At 53.6% G+C, this 19823-nt stretch overlaps 1 protein-coding gene across 6 annotated transcripts in view; it reads right to left on the reverse strand.

Annotated features, from left to right (window-relative positions):
- Positions 1-19823, reverse strand: part of PlexA (plexin A) — a 329472-nt gene that overhangs the window by 37115 nt on the left and 272534 nt on the right. For all 6 annotated transcript variants that reach the window (XM_089570875.1, XM_089570874.1, XM_089570873.1 and 3 more), the window contains 4 exons: positions 17059-17187; positions 3672-3772; positions 2623-2752; positions 1682-1844 (listed from right to left, as the gene is read on the reverse strand). In XM_089570875.1, coding sequence (XP_089427001.1) covers positions 1682-1844; positions 2623-2752; positions 3672-3772; positions 17059-17187 — 523 coding nt within the window. The remainder of the gene's footprint in view (positions 1-1681; positions 1845-2622; positions 2753-3671; positions 3773-17058; positions 17188-19823) is intronic.

A 19823-nucleotide genomic window follows, 5' to 3' on the forward strand; every position in this document is an offset into this window, starting at 1 on the left:
CCTCCTCTCCTTCCATTCCCTCCTCGAAATTCTTCTCTCCCGCTCCTCGTCGAGTAGGCTCGGCAAGGCAAAATCACCCCTTCGTTCTCCGGTGTAAGCCGGAGGCGTGGTGTCTGTGGAGTGCGTCACAGGGCGACGTCATGGCCCCGCCTTCAATAGAATTCTTTTCTTGGTTTTTGCATTTTCTCCGCACACTGAACGATCGAGAGGCGCGATCGGCTCGACCACCTAGACTTGTTAGCGAGCGCATCCTTTCATACATCTGTTTGTCATTCCCAGTTAACGAGCCACCCTTTCATTTTCTTTTAGGCCTCCCCACCGTTTCACGAGCGGAAGGGCGGAAGTCGGTTGTGTTCGAAACACACGGCGAAGCGCGGACCCGGCAACCGCCCGTTTGCTTTTCTCCATGCGTGTTTGTGTTCTGTGTGTTTGTGTCTTTTCTCCGCTCCAAAGCATATGTCATTCATTGGAGTCAAGGCGTACGCAAGATGCACGAAAGATAAGCAGTGTGTGTGCGGAGCGGTGAAGTGGGCGAGCGAGGGAAAGGCTCTGCTGCACTACTAATTAAAACCTTGTTTTGGGGGGCTCGCATAGAAGAAAAGAAACTGAGAAGGGAGTGCGCACGCAGAGCGTCTCGTGACGTGATCACGGCGGGGGGGGGGGGGGGGGGGGGGGGGGCGAACCAACTCCCTCAGTTTTACTATTTTTTTACTTTTTATGGCTAGGGTTCAAGGCTGTCGCCGCACGCTCCCTCCGCAGTTTATTTTTTTTTGTTCCTTCATGCGGGTTTGTAGGCATGAGCCAGAACAGAAGGCGCTGCGGAAAGCCTTGTGCAGACGACGCGACGCCAAGGCTACGCCCAACCTTCTCCCGTCAGTCAGAACGATGCACCAATGGAGTGCCTTTAGCGAAAGTAGCCCCCCTTGACGTCAGCGGGGTGCAGAGTAGTGGGCCGTGCCCGTTTTTGAAGGAAGGAAAGAACGAACGGGCTTTGATTTGAATTTTCGCAGCTTTTCGGGGCGCGCATGGCTCTAGTATTTTGCAGAGGTTATCTTCGATGCCTCATCTATGCAGTGGGCTTGTTTTTCAAAAATGTCCGGACCCTGGGCAGTGGCCCTTTAAGGCCCCTAACTTTCTGCGGCAGAAAATTTTAAATGCTGCGAAATTCTGCGCAAGACATCAAATAATGCTTAAGAATACACCCCTGCGTTGCATTTGGAACTAATGTATGAACATAATGTAAATTATTTTTTTTATCTAAGGTTTTCAAGGTGGCTAAAGCAATCTTTGCCGCCAGGCTTGAAAGCCACAAGCAGCAGCCAGCTTTTTAATGACATCAGGGCAAAGTGTGAGGCATACGAGTGCAAAGAGAAGGTGGTTCCACTGCATCAATTCCAATGTACGCCTGTCACCAGTTTTTTTTTTTGCTTCTTTCTTTTTGTGGGCCCTCAGCTATGGCTGGTCTTAAAAATTTGAGATTGTGTGATATAATAACAATATATATTTTAAAAATTTGCTGACCTCTCAAACTCCCCCTCACATTACATTCATGAAAATAAGGTCAAATAGTAATTTTTTATCATATGCTTCCTGCTGATGTCCCTAACAACATAGTACAAAAAGAAACATTAGGCACGTGAACATGAAGGTGAAAGGTGAACATGTGCAAGGGACCGCTCACGTTCTCCTGGAGGGATCGGTGGCAAGGAGTCTGTGTGCGGGGTGGGGCAGCTGACACCGTTGCTCAAGCGGGTGGCATTGGTCTCCAAGGTCTTGGAGAAGGCCGTGAAAGCACAGAAGAACTGGCCATCCAGCACAGGCAGGTTGCCAATAACTAGGCTCAGCTGCAAAGAAGAAACACACAGAGCAGCTTGTTCAGACGTATACACTGCTCAGTTAGCGATGAATGCTAGAACTGCCCTGCCTGCAAATACTCACAAAGACCTAAAACTAGGGAGTAATTACTCATAAACATCCGCCTGAAAACAATTAGTATCAGTCTGGGCCCTAACCCGGGTACTCCGCTTGTCTGAGGCAGTCACTATACCAATTAATCTAACCAGGACAGCTACCATTTGGAGGGGTGAGGCTTTTAAACTGATTAAGAACTCCAAGTACAGACGAAGACAAGTCCCCTTGTCGAAACGTTGGCTCCAGCAACCTGAGGTTTTCCCCTCCCTTGTTCATTTTGTGATCGCCAAGGACCATCTACCGCACCCTCTCTCTACCAAGTGAGAATGATGTTATTTAATCTTTCAGGCATCTTTCAGGGTGAAGTAGAAGTTTGTAAGAGTGTTTAAAGCTTACCTTTGAAGCCATGCGGCAGCACTCATTTGAATGCTAGTGTGTTATAAATGAAATTTACTCGCCCTGAGGGATTTCCACAAATAAAACGAACAAAAAACCTGAAACATGTTCTATATCCCCACATTAGGTGCAACCATCTAGTGAGCAATGCCCCAAATTATAAAATAATGAGGAGCAGTTTGGTCAAATGCTCAGAGCGAAGGCTGAAAGTGACTTGGCCCAGTGATACTTGAATTAGTCATAGCTGTCTGCTCCATGCTTCTGGAAATGTTTTCAAATGTCAAAGCCGAATACAAAATCAGGTTTCACACTCACAATGCGCGCCGTGGTGCGCTGGATCTGAGCAGGCTGGATGCTGGTGATGGTGGTGCACTTCCCGCTCTTGTACGAAAGCCAGTACAACGGGTCCTGAGCAGCTTCCGCACAGTTGCTCCTAAGGCTGCACCTGAAAGACACAATTAAATTGTGAGTGACCAACCATGTTCCTTAAAGAGATGGTGGGAAGGTAGGTATTTCGGATGTAAGTTACGCAGCTGCATGTGGGCTATGAGACACACCATAGTGGAGGGCTCTGGATTAATTTCAACCACTCAGGGTTCATTACCATGCGCCGACATCGCGCAGCACACAAGTGATTTTGCATTTTGTCTCCAATGAAATGCTACAGCTACTGTGAGAATTTGACCTTGCGACCTCGCTGCTCCCTATATTCGAGATGTAGTAATCAAGTTCACTCACATTTACCTTCCTCCTCGCCATTCCCCGTCACTGATAACCTCATCCAAAGCAGAGCTACATGTACATAAACACAACCCTCTCTTCACAGAAACAATGTGTCCTAGATGTCATTTTTTTTACTGATTCACTAACATGCTAAGGACAACTTTAACTGACTAAAGTTATGTGCTTTTTGAAAAGTACATGTAAAAAAAAAGTGCAAAAAATTTTCAAAAATGAAGGAAGCAAAGTAGCTGGAGCTTCAGTTGCACGATCCTAAAATGCTCACAAACCCATCAGGTTGCTCGTGCAGCTATTACCAAAAGCTGGTGAAACAGCACGCATATGAATGCACAAAAATTTACATGCACTAGAAGCAAACAAAAAAATTTTGTGCAGTGAACTGAAGATGAATAGTCTCTCATCGCTGAGAGTTTAGTGCAGAATAAGAACCACTGAAGGCCTCTGATCAAACTAACAATAAATGAAAACTTGTTGCATACTCAAACATAGCAGAGCAAGAAAAAGCAGTTGAGAGCACATAGATGTAAATGTGTAAAGCTTAGAGTTGCCAAGGTGTACGACACTTAGCATGCCACACACCTAAGAGTTATTTGTCAAGACTGAGACAACAAATGAAGACGCACTTGTTTTCCAGTGAGCACCAGCCACAGTATGGGTCGTGAGCACCAAGGCAATCGATGCATGTCTTGTACTGATGGCATTCTTGGACTTTAACTCTGGTCACCTGCAATAAAGAAAGGGGGGAGGGGTCGAATTTTTAAAAATGATTTCACTGTTATGTTTTCATACATGCAAGCTCAAGTTCTACGTTGATTAAGGTCAGCTAATCACAATCTGCTTTCATCAATCCATGTCTCTCGGTGCCATATTTTCAAAACTTAATTGCAAGGCATATGCGCCTCAGCACTGAACAAGGAATTTCAATAAATGTGCCCTTTCAATGCTAATAAAATTATAGAAGTATTATGCTAGAGTTTATTCAATTAGTAATCTACAGCCTGTCGTACGGTTACAAAGAAACTATTCGATGCCTTACAGCGTTCCAAACTGAACGCCTCTAACACACTGATATTTCATTAATGCTATTCATTGTGGATACACGTGTTTGAATGTTTTTAACTGTAAACACATATGCTACAGAAAGTAAGGTCCAAATAGGATGAGATATAGCATGCGAAAAAAATTTGGTGATTGTTTTGGACAAACAAGAAGGAGGAATGTGGAAGTTTGAACCATCCCAAGGCCATTTCATGTGCCTGACAATCCAAGATAGCAATCAGAACGTAGCAACAAGCAGCCTACATAGCAGCAATAAAACACCATCATAATTTCGAGTGTAAACAACAACTGTCAGCGCAATCATAGGATGCTTCTCGCACCTCTCCTACCCATGTTACCGACCATTACACTGAAGGCAAAACTCAGCATGCTTCAGTCAGGTGACATTTGATGCCCTCTTCAGAAGAGCAAAACCTTTCTGTAATGAAGGCAGGATTATTTCGGCCGATCGATGGCTGCGTGGCCGTCGCGAAGCAATAGAGCCACGACTTCGGTTCAGTTTTTTTTTTTCCCCAGGAATTCCGCTTCAATTCATTCAGCAACTAAAACAACAGCGTCAAAGAAGAACTCCACGCTTCCCCCCCCCTCCCCCCCTCCCCCCCCCCCCGCAGGGCCCGCGTCCCTGCCCTTGAAGAACCTTTCGGGCGCGGCCAAACGGCGCGAACAGCAGGAAGGCCGTTGCCACGGCAACGGGGCCACCGAAAACAACGCGATTATATAAACGAAAGACAATGCGCGCGGCGGCGGGCGCTCGCGCTCGCGGACGTCGGAACAGCGCGCGCGGACGAAACCGGCGAAAATCGACAAACAGCGCAGCAGCACGTCGCCGAAGTCCGGCGTCGCCATGGAAACGCATCGCGATCGAGAGGAAACGGCAGGAGTGGGGGAGGGGGCACCTGTGGCCACGGGGGAGAAACGGCAGAAGGGAAAAGAATGAGGGAGGGAGGGGGAGATAGAGAGAGAAAGAGGAGAGGTGGAAGACAAAGGGGAGAGAAAGAAAGAGGGGAGGGAAAGAGTGAAGTAAAGAAGAAATAAAGGGAGTAACGTGAGACAGGAGAAAGGTATCCCAAAACGGCATCGTACAAAGTAGGCGAAATGGGCGTGCCTTCAGGAGATGGAAAAGCAGCGGCAGTAGCAAGGGACGAGCAGCAGAACGAGGCGCCGACGGCAGCCTTCGGGAGACGGCAGCGCAAGCACGATACAAGCAGCGGATAAAAAAAAAACAAAAAAAAACAGGAGAGCACCTACGGCACAAAAAGAGGAGAACAGAAAATACACGCTGCGTCATTCGAGAAACCCAAAGGGTAATTGATATGCCACATATGCTCGTTCGCAGAGTCCTCTGTGCCCTCTCTGCCTCGCAGCTCCCTCTCCCAGACACGACCTCCCTCCACGCGTTACTTCCATAGGTGTGCACGTGCGAACGTGTATATATATAAAAAAAAAAATCGTACGGAAAATGAAACTTGAGAAGGGAGAAAACGAGCGCAAATTCGCGCACGAAAATTCCATCGCTCGGAGGGACCCCGTGGCATTTTCGCCGAATGGGGGGAAAAAAAAATGAAAGCAAAGGAACAAGACACCACCCGCCCACTAGATCCCCTTCCACGGCGGCACCGTTATTGACGGCGCCAAAAGTGAATTTCACGGATGAAAGGGCTCGAGGCGAGGACCACCGAGGCGGCGGCAGTCGGCCGCACACATATACGGTTCCGCGGTGGTGCGGACGAATTCCACGAGCAAGGCACGATATAATGGGCGACACACGCGGGATGGATACGCATTTCTTCCCTTTCTTTTTCATTTTTTTTTTACCTCAGCTAAGCCGTTCTAAACGAGCTCGGGGATTCGACAGGTGGGAGCGTGAACCCTTACCTTCGCTCCCAGGGTTAGGGCCCCTCCCTCCGCCCCTTCATTCCTGTCTTCCGAAAAGTGACACGTCGATAAGTTCTGAGCCCCTATATAATGTCACGCCTGTACGCACTTAAGAGCGGAGTTCAATTATGAACCCCGTTCTTTTCCACGCCAATATTAACAGCACCCGCTAACACGTGATTCGCCCCGAAGAGACTTTCTTCTTCTCCCTGCGGTAAACCTCGAGACGGTTCCCCTATGTTCAATTCTTCGACAATGCAGGCGTTCTCACACGAACCCGACAGAGCACAGGTAGAGTCTGTTAACTAAGCGAAAGAGAGCGTTTTGTTAAGGAGCAGCGCGACTAGTCATCTACTCCTCTCCACGAAGTTACCAACCCTTCCTCTTCAAAAGGGGACTCAGTTCGACTTCTGTCGAGTTGATGTAAACTCCTGTAGTGTCCGAGAATCGAATGTACGTATCGGAAGTACTGCTGTGCATGTCCGCGCGCGCGCGCGCGTGCGTGCATGCGTGCGTGCGCGCGCGCGCGCGCGTGTGTGTGTGTGTGTGTGTGTGTGTGTGTGTGTGTGTGTGTGTGTGTGTGTGTGTGTGTGTGTGTGTGTGTGTGTGTGTGTGTGTGTGTGTGTGTGTGTGTGTGTGCGTGTGCGTGCGTGTGTGATAGAGAATGGGGGTGGGGTCTGCAACACATCTACCGAACGTAACTGCCTGTTAGTACAGCCTGCGTTGCGTTGAGAAAGCAGAAGACCTTCAGCTCGTGGCCGAATGCAAGGCAGCTGGTGATAGAGGTGGTCATCTTTCAGGCACGGCGCCCTTTGACCTTGTAAAACGCCGCTGTTACCGCGCTAAACAACGACGCTCTCGACGGCCAAGCCACCACCCCCCAAAAATACGGACGAAACCAGCTAATCTAGAGAAAGAGAGACTAACACTGTAGCAACCGCCTTCTGAAAAGATTAACCACGCAGCCGAACGTCAGCCTGTAATTACCAGTCCGACTCCGTCCGCAAACGTGAGCGCCATGCGGCCTTTTGCATACACAAGGACCGTGTAAGCAGTCACCGTATCAACATCTAAACGGAGTTCAGACTGGTAAATCCCGTAGACAGGAACGGAGAGCGAACGGAGAATCCGATGAGATCATTTCGACATGCGGGTGCAATAAATGATGCAGTCGAGGGGGGCAGATTGCAACGGATGAAAAAGTGAACAAAGACAGCAACCAAAGCGGCATCCCATAATGACTTCCTCATGGTACGAAGTGAAGCTGAACGAGCGTATGCTGCTGTTTCCGCTGCTGTTCTCTTCGGTAACGGCTCCTGGCGACGATTATTTATTCCGAACTAAAGAGGGGGGAAAAAACTATATAAAATGACAGCTCGATTTCCGCGAACGCAAGCAATGCCAAAAAAAAAAAAAACTAAACAGGTCAGCACAACCGGGTGATAATCAAAATCAAACTAAACGCCCTCGGTCAACGTGTTGCAGTTACATAAACAGCAGAACACGAGAAGCTGGCGCTACAGACGAGAAAAAAAAAGGAAATCGTGCATAACAAATATCTTCACTAGAAACAGACCCTTCACCCCCCCCCCCCCCCCCTTTTCTTTGGGGAGCACACGTAACCTCGACACACAGATTCCATTAATCAATAGACGGCCGCCCGCGACCCGATCGCGCAGACCAGTGACGATGGCTCCCCCTTTTGCCGAGTCATCCAGGGAGCCCCGGACTACAGCTGCGAACTGTGAGGAACGTCAACTTCCTAACTTCGCTCCACGCACACTGCTCCGATCGAGCAGGCCCAGTTCGAAATAATATCCCCCGCAGTTCCTACTGCGGCGCTAATGGGGCGGACAATTCATTCTCGTCACTCGACAAAAGTCGCGCAGTACTTACTTCGGGAACGACACACATTTTTTTTTTTAAAGCCGATACATCAGGGGGGGGGGGGGGGGGGGGGGAGCCGTCGGGCCTCTGATGATGGAGGCAACAAAACAAAACAAAAATATCAATGCAGCACGACTGATTTGTTTCGGACCTATTTCGTCGAATTGCCATCATACCTAAAAGCATGCGCGTGGACACACAGGCACGCCAAATATCCAGAGCTACGAAGATGACACTGTGGACGAAGCTTGCACGTAAACAAACAAACGTGGTAACAATACCAAATTATAGCTACAGCTGAAACCGCGCAGTCAGTACTACGATCCATCACAGTTCCTCGCATATGAGAAAAAAAAAGGAAAAAGCAATCGGTCGACAACGAAAGCGTCGTGAGAGAGAAAGACAGCGGCCGGAGCAGCCGCCTCTCAATCTGCAAAACTCGCGCGCACACGCGCTGTATTACGACCGCGGGCGCATTCGACCGAACGTCAGCCCTCCAAACGCCGCGCAGCACTATGCAAAACATACACAACACACAGAGGGCAGTCATTCCCCATTCTTTCGAACACAAACGGGCAGTGAAGAAAAAAAGGGGGAATGGAGGACTGCGTGCACAACAGGGACGACGACAACGACGACGAAGACGGCACGCTCGTCGCCGCCTGCCCGCCGGCGCTGTGCGAGGCCCCTGGCCTCTCTCTCTGGCGCAGAGAGAGAGGGAAACTAAAAGGACGGAACAAACAAGGCCCGGAGAGACGTGGCCAGCGTGCCTCATGGAAAGTGGCTGTCGTGCGCTGCCGCGGGGCTGCTCGAGCGAGCCGAAATGTACCACCACCACCACCAACGCCGGCGTCGTGCCCGAGGCTGCCTCTTCCGCATCTTGGCCGGCCGGCCGGCCGCGGCGACGAAGCCGGTTCAATCTCCGAGAGGACACCGCCGCCGAACGGCTGTCCCTCGCCGACAACGACGGGAAAGACGAGCCCTTTCTTTTTCGTTCTTTTTTCACTCGCTCGAGAGAAGAAAAGAAGTCCCAGCAGCCGGATTTCTGAGCACCGACGCACGCACGCACGCTCGAAAAACGAACACCGGGCAACCGAAAAGAGAACGGGCTCGCGTTGTAAAACCGCCCCTCGGCAATCCCGGCCTAGGGGCGGGAATGCCAGAGAATTATGCGCTTGGACTCGTGGGGACTTGGCTTCCCGCTGTCATCTCTTTCCTTGTTTATATTTTACATTATCGATCAGTACGAAACAAAAGAGAGAAAGGAAAGGCGAGACAAACGAAAAAGAAAAAAATACAGCCGATGACCCTCAGGGTGTACGACGAATGATTAGCGCTAAGCGGTCCGCGAAATGGCACACAAATAGCCGCAGAAGCCTGTGAATGATTAGGCGGATTCGTAGTCGACTCTCGATACATAGTTTAGGGCCACTGGCTCGAATTCGGTTGCCCAAACTGGGCCTCGCTGGAGGATGGAGGCTAGCGCAGAGACCAGAGTGGAGTGACCAGAGTGGGGCAATCTTTTTGCTCCGCTAGGGAGGCGTGTGGACGGGTCGACGACGGGGCTAATACAGTTGCCAATGTAAAACGCCAGATCTATCCCTTCCTTTGTGACTCTGCACAAGAATTGTCACTTGAGAAAGCTCGGACTTGGACGCAACGACATCTCGAGTAACGGACACGACGAGCGAATTTGCGGTGGTGAATAAAGCGAAAGCAAACGTTTGCCAGTTCAGCTGATCCCTCAAAAGAGTTGCCGCTCCTCTCCCTTTTAGAGTACTACACGGAGGAGCGATAGGCTGCGTCGTTCACCGCCCATTTTCACTCGGTTCGGTTTGTGTCCCCTCCTCCTTGCGCTTTCGTTGACGCCCGATCCCCCCCTCAAGCAGCGGTGACAAAGAGCGGTGTCCACCAGAGCTGGCGCGCACACAACACGCGCGGCGATTTATGCCTCAATATACACACAGCGACCAGCTACTCAAGGGCCGGCCCGGGGCCTGTCAAGAGGGCTTCGAGGGCCGACTGGACCCGCCGCAGGCATGCCTCCCTTCCGGCGTGTTCACCCACTTCTGTCCATTTTTCTCAGTCCGCCCCTTGTGTGCCCAAGGGGCAGAGGGAGAGAGAGAAGGCCTGTGTGAACCCAGCCCTGCGACATCCAAGCTCGGAGCTACCGACAGGCTCGCTGATAGCACGCGTTGGAGGAAAACGGGGCAAGGAACGGAAGGTGCGCATGATGGATGGTGGAGACGCCGTCACTCGCCCGGGGAGAGGACATTAGGAGGAGCCCTTGCACCTACAGGCGTCGCTTGCGGTGTTGTGCGTTAATTCGGCGACCGTCGGCTCGGGGCTGACGTGAAAGAATCACGAACATTGGCTCTATCGATCAAATGACTTCACAAGTGGATATTTTGTGGGGGGCGAAAAATAAATAAACAGAGCAGGATGGCACCGTTGCTGTTCTCAGAGTGAAAAATAAGAGCTAATTGTAGTACGAGCTAACATTAAGCAGTTCAACTTTAAAGTATGTGAAAACGCTAACGAAAAAAAAAAAAGAAGAAACGAGTAGAAAAGTCACTCATTTCGATCCTGGTTCTCCCATCGTCACGAGACTTCGACGAACTTCAAAACTCGCAGTGCGCAATACCGATCCATCAACAGCGCGTCCCCGCCATGCATAAAAGACTACAGGGAGCGCTGGGAGAGAAAAAAAAAAAGGAAAAGCAAGACAGGTTGTCCGCGTCAAGGTAAAGTGTCTGACAATATCTAAGTGCAATATTTCTGAACCGAAATACCGGATGCATGCGGGAAGGCTGGGCGGATACGCTTCCAGTGAGTTTTTCAAGCTATTCCCGTGAAGCGAAACTAAGTCTTGTACTTTTAGCACACGAAGAAGCTTCCGCAGCATACGTACGAGCTCACATGGCCTCTCTCAAGCGAAGCCATCGCAAAGAGGCGACAGTTCCGGAACTGCTGCGGCTGGGAGGCGATCCGTAAGCGGGTGAAACGGGCTCTAGGCATTACTTCGCTCCGGGCTGGTCGCCATTACGAGCGGGGCAACGAGCCTCGCCGTATGCGCACGACGAACCGGCCACCGCAACGGATTAATACGCGGCTCCTCTCTCGGGCTGCAAATGAGGCCAGGCAGATAATGGAGCGTCACAGGCGTCACGCTCCCGACAGGCCGCCGCCGCCGCTAGACGGACAAGCGCGTGAGCGCCCACTGACGTCCGCCCAAGCGGCGTCAATTAAGGAGCGCGACAGGTGTGCACGGATGCGCCCCGATTGCACGAATCACAAGCGCGCGCGGCTCCGCACGATCAATCATGCGCCCGGAGGCTCTCCGCCGGAAGAAGTCCCAACGGGCTGGCAGCGATCGAGCAGGAAGGAGCACCTATATCGCGCTGCGAGGGACTCCGAGATACCGGAAGAGATGACGAATCGCTCGCGGCGAGGCAAACAAAAGTCGCCGCCTTCTTCTTCCTCCTCCTTGTGGCACATACGCGCACGAGCCTCTCTAACGAATGAGGATGCGGATAAGTGGGTCTTTAGACGCGAACGCCCTATACGGGGCTGAGGGATTCGCTCCGGTGGATGGCTTCTGCGTGGATCGTCGCCTAAGCCGGGCGAAGTGGGCTTTGACTGCTCGATCGCGTCGACAATGCCAAGCCGCCCTTTACGGAACAAGAGAGAGAGGGGGGGGGATGTGAAGAGAGAAGGGAATGTGAAGGGAATATATACGACTACAGGGTACCAACGACATCGCTGATCAGATCGAGCGGAGCGAACAGAAACGAACAGAATGGCGTGATCAGGCGTGATCAGTCACACACTGCCGTGACAAATACGTCACGGAACCGAGTTTTAACTGGCCAAGCATCCAGTGCCGGCCACTTACAGGTGGCCTGACGATATAACTCGTCGGCAAAGGCTGAAGTCACGCAGCAGCCACGTTAATCGTAAACAAAAAAAGAAAAATAGATGAAATGAAGCGCTTCCGCAAAGCCTTCTACAGGCCTACCGAAGGGCGGCAGATTATTTTGGCGGCGGCAACCTTACAAGTTGGACGAACGAACGGAGGCGGAGAAAGGAGGTCGGTGGGTGGGGAGGAGGGGCGGGGGTGCCTTTTTGAAGTCAAGTCCCGCTATACCGTCTCAGCTGCAGCGGAGTCCATTCTCAAAGGACAACACACCGGCGCGGCCGAATCGGGGACTGCAACGGGCTGGATAAGAAAGCGAAAGCAAAAAAAAGGAAAAGAAAGCAGGGGACAAGCGAGCAGCAGCGCCCGAATGATTGCGACGAAAAGCGGGATTTGACGCACAAGATGCCCCCGGACAAAAGGGGCCGCTGGGCACTGCGCGCGCGAGCAAGGAGAAAAGGAGAATTCACCGGAGCCGAAAGATGGCTCGGCCATTTCAAACAGAGACCTTCTCCCCTCCACATCTTTTTTTCTTTCTTTCACCGGGGCTACCGAAGCAAGTATTCGATTCCTGCCGCGTGAGCTGCAGGATGGCAGGACGCCAGGCCAATTCTGGCGAGGCTAGCCAGTATACGTTTTTCGAAATAGCTCGGACCGCTTCTTTCCTTTGGGCAGATGCGGCGACGAAGCATGGACTGGAAGCACTCACATCGACAACGACAAAAGTAGGCACAGGACTAGCCGCAACTCGTCCCCCCCCACACACTTTTTTTTTTCTATGGTTAGACGCTTGAGAGCAGCTGCCTGCAAGCCTACAGATGAGTTAAAGGAACCAAAATAAGTAGCAGCAGACACCAGCGACCATCCTTTCCTTGTTTTATAATAATAATATTTTGTCTGCCTGGTCAGTGCACAGTTTATTCTGGACTATGCCGAAGGCCGGTGGTGTGAACGGTAGTACAGGCAACGGCAATGTGAAAGGTAAACACATTACGAGAATTCAACCAGCGAATACAAAACAAGAATGGGTGAATAGCTTTCCCCTGGTCAAACCTAATCGACGAAATATTTTCAATACAGAACTGTCAACAGAATTCGTTCTTGGGAGCCAACTGGCCGTTCGCGCTGTGCCTGCGAGTAGGGTGGCAAAACGCCGCGTGCGAGCGGAATCGCGCGAAGCGGCAGCGCGCGCCCACTTCGCAGCGAAACGCGCGAAAGCTGCGAGGGAGACGCGCGCAATCCGCGGTGAAAAGCGACGTAGAGCCACTCCAGTAGCGTACGTCGGACCCCTTACGAAACCCGGGTAGGCGCTGACGACGGCACACAAGCCGACCGCCGATCTCCTGACCCCCCCTTCCACACTACAGTACGCCCAGTGAAGCACGGCAGCACCTGTACACGCGGCTCTCTCCAAGCACTGCCCCTGCAGCCTGCACCCGCTTCTTTTCAGCGAATTGATTTCCCAGCAAAGAACCCGAGGGCGTCTCCACTGCCGTTTTCTTTTTTTCCCTCCTTTGTTCCTCTCCAAGGCATCCGTGCTTCCTTGTGCCCCGAAGGCACGTTTTTGAGGCGGGCGTGCGGCAAGCCGGGAGGGGAGAGCGGGCAGCCCCCTCCTCCTTCGCTTCTGCCTCGTCGATCCATCACGCAGGGGCGCGCACACACACACACTGCGCTGGGTTGATATATTTCCCAACAGCGAGGGTGCTGGCCGCGGAAGATGAGCCCACGGCGGCCGCGCGACACGGTCAACGACAAAACGCAAAAAAAAGGGGGGGGCTTTCACCTCGCGCGCCGATGGGGACGGCCGCAGCAGCAACGTGGCTGCTACGCACACAAACGTAAGATGCGCGTCCGCGAACGGGCTCTCCGAATACACGAGCTGCGGATAAAACCTCAACATCCGCACAAAAAAAAAAAAGACGCCAACGAAAGGGGCTGAGAGTGGAACGGTATAACGCGCGCAGCGCGGGTCACAGCAAGAATGAACGCTGAAAGCGTGTCTGACGTCAGCCTTTGTACGGAGTGAAACGAGAAACCTTTAAATAATCCAAGAGACACAATACTGTTACACTAAGTCACGCAACCTTATCTGACGAGCTGTGGTCCGTGTACAACAAGAAACCCGTTACGCAAAGGCGCACCGTCACAGAGCCGATTGGAAGATCAGAACAGCGCGCTGGCGCTGCATTTTTCCGACAGGGTTCACAATTACGCCGATAGCACGTTAAGAGGACGTACTAACAGCAACTTAGCTCGCAACACCGATAGCGAGTCACCTCTCCTCAGCTACGCGGCTACCGCAAAGATCTGCAGAGCGCGCGCGTAAAGCAGCGGAGAAGAGCGCGGACGACGCGAGAGGAGGAAGCGCGCGGGCGAACACGGCCGAGCTCTCCGCCTTCGCGAAGGGAGCGCGCCTCGGTGAGCTACGCAAAGAGGAGCAGAGCAAACGACGGGCAAACGAACGAGAAGAGGGCGACCGGCCGCGATAGCGCCGCTGACAGGTCGCGCGCGAGCGTTCCAGGCGATGTCGGAAGCGAGTGACGGCGCGCGCGGAGCAGCTCACGACGAGGTACACGCGCGCTTGAGCGGGCTTCGCAGCCAACTTCCTCGTCTTGTTCCGGCGCACGCACCGGCCGACCCCGTCGGCTCGTATCTGCGCTGCGATCGGACAGCGCGCGCTCACGAAAAAGCGGGGGGCGGGGAGAATCGCTTCCCGAGCAGTGCGCGATGGTCTGCTGGCCCCCAGGTCCGACCTCCACGGGGGATGGTGAGCTATTGCAGCCGCCGCTCAATAGCGTGGCAAGATCCTCCTCGGCTGCTGCTGCTTTCTAGCCGAAGAAACCTGCTCGGGAGTTCGGCGGTGAAGCACACCCCGAGAAGCATGATGCGCAGCCCTGAGCCACGATGTTTTGCAACGCCCGCAAACACTGGGCGACGTAGCATCGGGCTTCAGCGGTCTACATTCAGGAGTAGTTTTCAGGGCAGTTTCAAAGAGAGGGAGGTGAACATTCGTACGAGTTTACTTCTCCCCTCCTTTTGTGAAGCGAAAAGCTTCACTAGGCTCGTCAACACCGCGCTTCGCGTGGGCCACCCCTGGGCGCCGCCGCGGCGCGCCCTTCCTCCTCCTCGCCACTGGTTTACCCTTCGCCGCTGTCGTCCCAAGAGGAGAAGGTTCTTTCGCAAGGCGTTGCGATAACGCGTGAGCGGCGGTCACCGTTTGCCCTTTCGTTGCAGCCGCGTGTTTACCACAGTTACTACGCATGCGGAAAGAGGGCTAATAACCTACACCGTTATCTTGGTGCTCTCAGTGCATTGTGCGCGAACTGCGACAGCCATGACGTCAAACAAAGCATAACTGCAGCTTTTCGCTTGTATATCCAGGCTTAACCAGAGCTAAGCCACTGCGCACCTTACAAACCAGTACACGCGCTTGTCGCTAACGGAGTCGGGTCGCCGCCTTCTTGCTCGACTCCATATCCAACACACCCCTCCAATGGAAGACAGGTTTCGCATCCCAGAACTGTGGAGACGTGCCCTCCACGTGCGGCCTCTTCCAGCAAACATGTCACACGAAGACCATAATGGTCGGCGCCTGGCACGAGCGGAAGCGCTAGCCCGACATTATGGCAACAAAACAGGTGTATACTACGTGGACGCCTCCGGTCCTCACCACGGGGGATGGTACACGGCCGCGGTAGTTCACAACAGCAACACAGTTAGCGGCCTCACCTTCAGAGCCAGAAGTGCAACACAAGCAGAAGAGGTCGCGATTGCTCTCGCGGCCTCACATTCCGATTCAAAATACATAATCACCGACTCGCGAGGGGCCTGTCGGAACGTCGAACAAGGCTGCACTCCCTTCCTAGCCTATCGAATATACCAAAATTGCATACGGGATACGGACCCCGCACACCGTTACATTATATGGGCCCCTGCTCATCAGGGGTTGGCAGGAAACGAGGCAGCAGACGCAGCCGCCCGCGCGCTCTCTCACCGGGCTGTTTTCTCCTCCCCACCCGATCAGGAACCCGATTTTAATCCGGTGTATACATTCAAAGAAATTACAGCCTACTATCAAAACAGTCATCGCCTTTACCCAAGCCCATGTAAAGGCCTCAAGAAGGCGGATGAGCGGCTCCTTCTCCGCCTTCTCACCAATACATTACTGTGCCCGGCAGCACTAAAGCATTTTGACCCCTCCTGTAACGGCAGCTGCCCGCACTGTAGTGCGGTGTCTTCTGACACCTATCACATGGTGTGGGCCTGCCCCTCCAACCCGGCTATTCCCCCCATCCCCAACCCAACCCGGGAGGACTGGGAGGCGACCCTGCTCGGCTGCCACGACTTACAGGCCCAACAAGCCTTAGTCGGGCGCGCCCGGGCGGCGGCCACCGCCACTGGGGTCCCATACTAGGGACCTCCACCTAGTGTTTGTAAGGATCGGTCCCTTACGGGCTGATCCAAGCATACCTCCTGTCCTTTCTTAATAAATGTTTTCACCACCACCACCAATTTTTTTTTCCTCCCTTGAACTCTGAGCAGCAGGATAGCCTAACCACACTGAAAGATGCATGCATTAAACTGTCGTCACCATTACAGCTCAGGAGAGAAACCCTGGAATGATGAGATAACGGCAAGCGACAACGGTAGTAAACTCGCACTACAAGCCACGAGTCTCAAATCGGATTGCGAATTCCTACAGCGTGTCGCTTCACACTGCGTACCCCGTTGATGCACACTCCACATGTTCCATGGTAACACGACACACCGCACACTGGACTGCTCCCAACTCGTTTCAAAGCAACGTGTTCATTTCGGTGAACTGAAGCGCGGAGCGGTACCATAATTATGGATGGCGTCACGTTTACTGGACACGGAGGAAGGACCTGGTAGCGCGACAACCCCCTCGGCTTTACTCGCGACGCCAACCTTTTGGACGAGTGGCAAAGCTCGGCTTCGGTACCGGTGCGCGCCTGTTCCGGCTGGCAAAATAAGACCGGTGAGCCGCATAGACCGCAGGAGGCTGTCGCTTCAGCTCTGTCTTTCCCACACCGTGTCAGTAAGTCGGATTCGACTAGCGCCCTTAATAAAGGGCGCCTTTTCCGCTCCAGCCGCCAGCTTCTTTTCACAGGCGACGATCGGGCTGGTCAATTCATCCGCCCTCTCCATAATCTGCTCTACAGTTCGGCACAACGCGCACCCGGGGAAGGGGGGGAGTGACAAAATGGCGCCAAGTCTTGGAAGGCTGAAAAATGACGCGCAAAGGTGCTCACCGTTCTCTCGGTCATGACGTAGAGGTGCTCGCCGTTCTTGTCGAACAGCATGTCCGGGTTGACCGGCTTGCCTTCCTCGATCACGCTGTCGCTGTACTCGAAGGCGTTGGTCACGGACTCCACCACGGCCTGCGGAAAAACACGGGAGGTCAGAGCACGGCTGAGGGACTAGTGCAGCGCGCGCCCGCCGCGGAGCGAAGCGGTTCGCCACACAGCCCACGAAGCCACGCCCTAGGTCTCCATTCGGGCAGCGCGAGTTTCTAACGCTTGCTCGAACAGCTACAGCAGAGAGACAGGGCTCGGTTAAAAGCTGATCAGCTACACAATCTGACCTGCAACTCCGGCACTCAAAGCAACGTTCAAGGGTACGAATACAAAATAAAAAAGACAGAGAAGCATAAAGCTACAGCAAGGGTGCTCAACGTGTGCCCCACTACATGACAGGAGCTGAGAACGAACATTCGGAGGTTTTTGTGCTACCGACCGCATTCAGACTTCACAATCATCTCAAGTTTTCTATGCGAGAGAGCCCGCCGCGGTGGCTCAGTGGTTACGGCGCTCGGCTGCTCACCCGAAAGACGCGGGTTAGATCCCGGCCGCGGCGGCTGAATTTCGATTAAGGCGAAATTCTAGAGGCCCATGTGCTGTGCGATGTCAGTGCACGTTAAAGAACCCCAGGTGGTCAACATTTCCGGAGCCCTTCACTACGGCGTCCCTCATAGCCTGTGTTGCTTCGGGACATTAAACCCCAATGAATCAAACCAAACCTTTTCTATGCGAGACAGCACAAACGCAACGGCGTATCAATACAAGGCTAAATTGTGACCCGGAAGGTGAAAAAATGACGCGCTGAAAGAAAACAAAGCTGCTTCGACCAAGGGATTTGCGGTTGCGTAAACTATTCCGACAACGAGGCGAGGAGGCAGCTTCGAAACGACGGCAACCTCTCCCCGACATCGGGCACGGCCGACGCGGCCGACACCCGGAAGTGGGTCTCGCGTTAGACAACGCACGCGCGCACCCAGCGGGCTGTGTACGCATACGCACGGCCGAGCCGGCACCCATCACGTCGCAGAGGGGCGCGCAGACATCGACCAGCTGGAGCAACGAGCAATGTACATACACGCACGCGTACTAAACAGGAAAAGAAAGCCCTCCAAGTACAAGAACAAAAGCGACGGCCCCGTTTGGATAAAGGAGAGCCGAGGGAAGGGGGATGCAAGCTGAAGAGTGCGCCGTGCCGAAAGGGGGAGGGGGATAATCAAAATCACGCTCCGCCCGGCCGACGGGACGTGATCGTCGCCCTGGGTGCGTCCCGCTCTAACTGGATTCGACGCCGAAGTCCGGCGCATACGCCGCCGCGTGAGGAGCGTAGGGTGCAGTGTTTCGCGCAGCACGGGCGCGCCCGGCGGTGCGCGCACAAGCGCTGCAAAGCGCGAGAGCCGCGCTGGGAGAAGCGAGGGGAAGAACCGGGGGCAAACCCGCGCATGTTGCAACACCCCCGGGGAGTGACCAGAACGACGAGAGAGAGAGAAAAAAAAAGGCGGGCGCTCAACATTCGGACACATGGGCGACCGAAACGAATGCGGAAGACGAGTTGCAGGCACGGACAAAGTTGGAGCCTGCCACAAAAAGCGATAGGGAGAGAATAGAAATGGGCAGATCTTTGCACGAATAGAAACTTCCTTCGGCTTTCGCACCGTCGAATCCGCGCCACCGCACGCCGCTACCGTCACGCGGCCTACGGGCATTCGGCAGTTCAGACCACGGTGCTCCAGATTACCGTCGGCGCGTTAGCGACGACAGCGACAAGAGCGGGAGGGAGGGAGGAGAGCCGGCTCCAGGTGGTGCCGGTGGGAAGCCGCACGGGGACCAGGCGCCGCGCCGGCACCGGACTCGAGCTGTGGCGCGGCCCCGGACTCGAGCCTAATCGGGGATCAATATGCGCGCCGGCCGGACACCGGTCACGTCGGCCGGGAGGAGCGCGGCCGCCCTCTCTCCCACTTCCTCCTCCTGCTGCTGCATTAAACATGCTCGCCCGAGCGGTCGCAGCCGCCGCCGCTTCGATGGGCGTCGGCGTCGCGACAAAGACGCCGCCGTTGGGTCCACCCTCCTCCCGCACTCTCTTCCCCGCGCCATTTGGCACGCAACCCGCATCCTCTCTTCTTCCGGCTGCCCGCTTCTTCCTCGAAGGATGGCGCGCGTGCAAAGCCGGACCGGCCTTGCCGACCGCTACTGCGCGTCGGAGGAGGAAGACAGAGGCGCGTCTCTCTCTTCGGTTGCGCCACCGAGAGTCGCAGCCAGAGTGACAGGCGCGATGACAAATCACCGGCCGAGGAGGGATCGGCTGTCGTTGAGGGAAAGGGGGCAAGCGTTTCGACACGTGCCAAGCTAATTAGGCGGAGAAATGCCGCGCCCTAATACACTACGCACCATCGCTGAAAGGCATATCATATCAACGACGCCCCGCAGAGAGACTTGGTTCTTTGGTTTGGCTATTAGTTCTTCCAGTGGCACCGCCGCTGAGGCACCCACCGCTGCTCGTCTTTAGGATGCTGCACACTGTTGCGACACATTACAGCTGGGGTGCAGCATAACCCTCTGCGTTTTCTTCAACAATTTTTCTCCTAGCATTGCACAGATTTATTATCATGCGCGTCATATGGGCCAGCGAGTAAAGGAAATTGTGCTGCATAACCACAAAAAAAAAAAAGATAATTCTGTTAGGCTGTTTGTTTCCCTGTTTTCCTGGGTCAAATATGGTT

This window comes from Amblyomma mixtum, chromosome 2, assembly GCF_055824585.1.
Source record: "Amblyomma mixtum isolate Tamu chromosome 2, ASM5582458v1, whole genome shotgun sequence".
Taxonomy (NCBI): Eukaryota; Metazoa; Arthropoda; class Arachnida; order Ixodida; family Ixodidae; genus Amblyomma; species Amblyomma mixtum.